Raw genomic sequence first — 5,295 nt, 5'->3', positions numbered from 1 at the left:
CCAAAGCTATTTCATTCTACCTTCTTCTGTTTTTAATAAAAGCTATTAATTTTCTTAATGGAATAGTCATTCCACGTACAAGACCTAACCTTAAGATTTTGTGTTTAAAAGAATTTGATTTTCAGATCCCAGCATGATGTTGGGTATAAGGATGCAAGCCTTGGTTATTGAAAATCCTAAAGATATGCCCTTCAAGGATTTTTTTATTTTATTTTATTTTTTTAAAAAAGAAGTCAATTTCATTAGGATAAATACTATTTATTATTCTCTTATTCTTCTTCCATTATTTTCTAACGAGAATGGTTAATGCCAGTTCTTATACCCAGGGTCGGCTCGATACATTTTGATGTCTAAGACAACAAGGTTAAGTGATGCATTTTTTTTTTTAAAAAAATTAATATTATATTTTTATTTAAAAATTGATTTTCTTACTTTTTGGGATGCAAAATTGTTGTCTTTTTAAATTTTGATTAAAATTTTGGCTGTTCAATACTCATTACAAGGCCCAAAAAAGAGTAATTCTTTTAGTACATTAAATGTCCATCAAAAAATGAGGTGACTTTTAAAATCACCATTAGATCAAAATCATCATTTGATCAATTGCACGCCCAATGGTGATTTTAAAAGTCACCTTATTTTTTGATGGACACTTGATGTACTAATAGAATTACTCCCCAAAAAAATCTCTACCCACAACGTAATTTAATATTGAGAAATACTTGGCTATACACTCCCATCACACTCTTATCACACCCTTATTATTATTATTTTCATTCTTTACATTATTTCTAAGAATAGAACGTATAAAGTTAGAAAATAGATTTTATTTAAGAATGTCTTTAATATAAATATTAATATTATTTGATTCTTTTATTTAATACTATCAATTTTTTAAGACTTATTTCACAAAATTGGCTCACCAACATTTTTTTTCACCAATTGTTGTCTCTTTAAAATAGATTTTTTTTTTTTTTCACCAAATTTGTTGCTGCTCATTTTAGACCATTTCAGCAAATTGATTACCAAAATAGTCAAAAAGCTATTTTAATGAGTGTACTACAAATGCTCTTATAAACAATATATAATCATGAGCACAACAAATATACTTACTGTATAAGAATGGTTGGAGTAAAAAGGTAAAAATTTTTGGAGGATTGCCTAAATTTATGGTGAACAAATAGAGCTATAATTGCCTTTTGGTTTTCTTTACAATCATTCATTTTTTCCCATACTTCTTAAACTTGTAATATATGTAGCCAATATAGATGAGTGGCAATAAAGAAAGTTTAAAAACTTAATTCATGACCGTAGGAGGGTTGAGGACAAACGAATGAGTGAGAATTTTAAATTTGAGTTGGATGGAGCCTCCAGCTAAACTAAATAAAGCAAGTTCTGATGTGAGTAATTAAAATTAATTTTATACAAAAGTAAAAGAAAACATGCTGAGCCTACTTGATGCTGAAGTGAGTTTTATAAAAAGAAATAAAAAGAAAAAAAAATTGCCTAGCCTACTTTGTGTGAGTAGGCCAAAAAAGGCTGTTGCAAATGGGTGGAACTCTTTATTTAAAGAAGTTTCTATATTTTGTGCCATAAACTAATATTATTGTCCAATATGGATGATCTATACTAATCATGATCATGACGAAAAGCTCAAAGCATGAAAAATTCATTTCATTACCGAGTGAAGCTTTATCGTACTGTTATAGACATGCAACTACATGAACTTAAAAGACGTTTTGATGAGGTGAATTCTAAATTATTATTTTGTGTTGCGTGCTTAAGTGAAGATGACTCATTTGCTACTTTTGACAAAAAGAAATTAATTCGACTTGCTCAATTTTATCCGAATAATTTTTCAGCAGTTCAATTGTCATGTTAATTTGATAACCAACTTGAAACATAAATCATTAAAATGCGTTTTAGTGAAGAATTTATAACACTCAAAGAGATTAGAGAACTTAATGAGAAGATGGTAGAGATGAAAAAGAATATTGTGTATCCATTGGTTTATTCATTAGTGGCATTGTTGTTGGTTCTGCAGCTTCAACCGGTTACAACAACTACTGTTGAAAGTGTCTTTTCAACTATAAATATTGTTAAGAAAATCGTTTTCGTAACTGAGTATGAGATTTGTGAATAAATGATTATCTGGTTACGTACATTGAGAATGATATATTTAAGAATAAAAACAATGAAGAAATCATGCAGCGATTTCAAAATATGAAAACTCGTCAATGGCAACTGAATAAATTAACGGTAGACATGACAAAAGTAATTGCAAGTTACACATTTATATGTTTTAAACGATAATTAATTGATTTTTTTTTGAATTTTTTTTATTTATTTCACTAGTTATATATATTTTTTTTTAATATTTTTAATTAATTTTTGTTCAACTTGTTTTTTTAATCTTGCCCCCATGCGAACCAAAATCCTAGCTCCGTCATTGTTAAGGGCCTCTCCTAAATCCGTCATTTATTTATTTCAAATCTTCTGTGTTGTTAACTATGTGTGTTATAATCCCAATCGTCTTTCTTAATTTGGATGTAGTTGAGCTATGAACAAAAGTTGGATGTTAAAGCGTCGATAGTCACAAGATTATTTTGATGGTGTGATTGATTTTTCATTTGGACAACCATTAATGGTGATTATTTAATTTGTGTTTTGGAATGTTGTAATTTTTCTTATATATGTTAGTCACTGATGCCAAATTTTTATTTAAGTTCAATGCCAATGATGTTTACTATGAGTTTTGGACAATAAGAGATTATTGTGTCTAGATAACAACTTTTGTTGTAATGAATTTTTTATGAAATGATTAATACTTTATTTGGTTGGAAAACATGTTTTGGTAATGGCTATGCATGATGCCTTGTTGATGTGCCATAATCAGTACAAATAAAAGCAATTGGCAAAAAAAATAAAGGTTTATTAGTCATCAACGACGACAAGCTAATTGCCGTTGATAAGGAGTTATCGGCAACGACAACCTGGCCGTTGATGGTAAGGAGTTATTAGCGACGATTAACTATGCAACGACTAGCTTGTCCATTGGTAAATAACTGGACATCTCCAATTAGTGAAATGGACAATAAAGATTCTACAATAGCATTTTTACACAACGAAGTCGTGGAAGTCCCTTTGAAAGAAAATATAATTAAAGCTATGAAAATTAAAGGAAAAACAACGAAATAATAAAACGGACACAAAGATTTTTCGTGGTTCGTTCTATGACCTATGTTAATAAGATAAAGCCTAAAGCCAGATGTTACATTGTTACTCAATCTTATTCACTTAATGAATTTACAATATAAAAGTTCTCTATTTATAAGAAGGTGGCCATAATACAAAATAATATGAGAGATCAAATCAAATTAGATTTAAATGTATTCAAATCAGATTTGATTTAATTATTATCAACTACAAACAATGCTGAAATCAAATCCATAATATAAAATTAAATCTTATAATATATTCTAACATCTTTAACACATACGTACTCTTATGTGTCCGTATCCATTCTCACCCACCAAACCTTCAAATTAATATGGAAACACCCACTACTAAGATTACCAAAATAGATTTTTTCACAACTCTCTAATGGTTTGATATTTTTATTTATTGCATAATTTACTAATTTACTCTTGATGAACATGATAACATTGAAGAATGGGGAAATTCGTACACATCTCATATTTTCTTACACTAGTCTTGATCAATATTAAAACCTTTGCTATAGACTAATTTAAAAAAAAAAAAAAACCTAACTTGACAATTAAAGAGCTGTTTGAGACACCTCAATATGGTAAGGCAAAACCCAATTGTGGAGAGAAGAGAAACTCAAAATTCTCTTGGTCCACTCTTACCATCTCAGAAGCTTTCCTTTTTAATCTCCAAATTCGAAAGAAAAACTAGCCGTTGCAAAATCTCTCCAAGCTATAGCTCATTGTTTACATTACAAATACTGTCTTTTTCTCTTGTTTAGACAAAATAAGTCACCAAAATCTCCATTAGATTTTCTTCTACGAGAGAAAAAGATTGAGGAAATCTTTCTTTGGTTAATTAGATTCTTTCTAGGATTTGAACCATGATCTCTGCTCGTTGTGCAGCTTGCAAGTATTTGAGAAGAAGATGCCATTCCGATTGCATTTTCTCTCTTTATTTCCCTCCCAATGATCCTCAAAGATTTGCTTCCGTTCACAAAATCTATGGTGCTAGTAATGTCGCAAAGATCCTCCAGGTAAAATATTTTTCTTACTTCATTTTATTAAATATATATACTTTTATCATGAACTCATTACACTATATATATATGTTGATTAATTACTGTTTGTCTTTAATTAAATTCAGCAACTCCCACTCACTCTCCGAGCTCAGGCAGCGGAAACATTGTATTTCGAGGCAAAATGTCGTATTGAAGATCCTGTTTATGGGTGTGTTGGCATTATCTCTCAATTATATCAACAACTACACAACGGAGAAAGCGAGCTGGCTAAGACCCAAGCTGAGATTGCCTTCCTCAATTGTAATCCACAAGTTCAGCCAATTGATGAAGCCAACTCCAGCAACTTCAACAATTTATTGCCCCATCAATATTGTCCTCCTTCCACTCCAAATTCTTGGTTTAATTAGATTTTTTTCAAGGATATAATTTCCTATGAACTGGGATGTACGTAGGAATTCTTTCAACTCAAGTGTCAAAACTGCTTTGCGTCTGTTGAACATGTGAGAAACACATTTTTTTTTTTAAAATGAAAAACATTTTTAAGAATATATGACACTTATAAAAAGATTGGGTTGAAAGAATTTTCTTACCACCTAATTTTTAAGAAATTTCTGTCATTTTTCCAAATTCCAATTTAACACGATGCAAATAAATGATTTGTCTTTTCCCTGATTGATCAGCAAATAATTTATTCTATATTTCTATGGATATCAACTGCATAAGCTTTGTCTTGCATTCTAAGCTTTCATGGACTATTATTCCAAGAGGCGTGAAACAAAAAAAAAAAAAATGCATGGAGCCCCCTCAAGGTTAACAAAGAAGACAAAAAACAATTAATTTAGGATATATTCTGGTGGTAGTATTCAGGCTAGGGTTCAAGTACTGCAACATTTTATATATTGTGAGCTGAGTAATGCTTATACTCCACGCGTGATTAAACAGTAATCACATTGGTGATGTGGCATGACCCGAGTTAGCTAGTGAGAGTTTGAGAGTGGTCTGGATTGAATCACTGTAGGTTGGCCATTGTTGGTGTGCGGAGGACAGTGATTGGGACCGCAGACCTTGGC

General features: G+C 30.6%; 1 protein-coding gene across 1 annotated transcript; it reads left to right on the top strand.

The window, feature by feature from the left end:
- The first annotated feature begins 4,087 nt into the window (after window positions 1-4,087).
- On the top strand, window positions 4,088-4,632 carry LOC133866305 (LOB domain-containing protein 24-like). Its single transcript, XM_062302832.1, has 2 exons — window positions 4,088-4,240; window positions 4,351-4,632. The coding sequence occupies exons 1-2, from the start codon at window positions 4,088-4,090 to the stop codon at window positions 4,630-4,632; spliced, it is 435 nt and encodes a 144-aa protein (XP_062158816.1).
- The last annotated feature ends 663 nt before the right edge of the window (window positions 4,633-5,295 follow it).

Source organism: Alnus glutinosa, chromosome 4, assembly GCF_958979055.1.
Source record: "Alnus glutinosa chromosome 4, dhAlnGlut1.1, whole genome shotgun sequence".
NCBI lineage: Eukaryota > Viridiplantae > Streptophyta > Magnoliopsida > Fagales > Betulaceae > Alnus > Alnus glutinosa.
Note: the sequence above shows the minus strand (reverse complement) of the source record. Positions and strands in the feature narration are given on the sequence as shown.

Bases quoted from the DNA above. Each gene is read 5' to 3' on its own strand.
- LOC133866305 (XM_062302832.1), top strand. From the start codon at position 4,088: ATGATCTCTGCTCGTTGTGCAGCTTGCAAGTATTTGAGAAGAAGATGC. The intron at 4,241-4,350 runs GTAAAATATTTT...AATTAAATTCAG, and splicing joins ATGTCGCAAAGATCCTCCAG to CAACTCCCACTCACTCTCCG.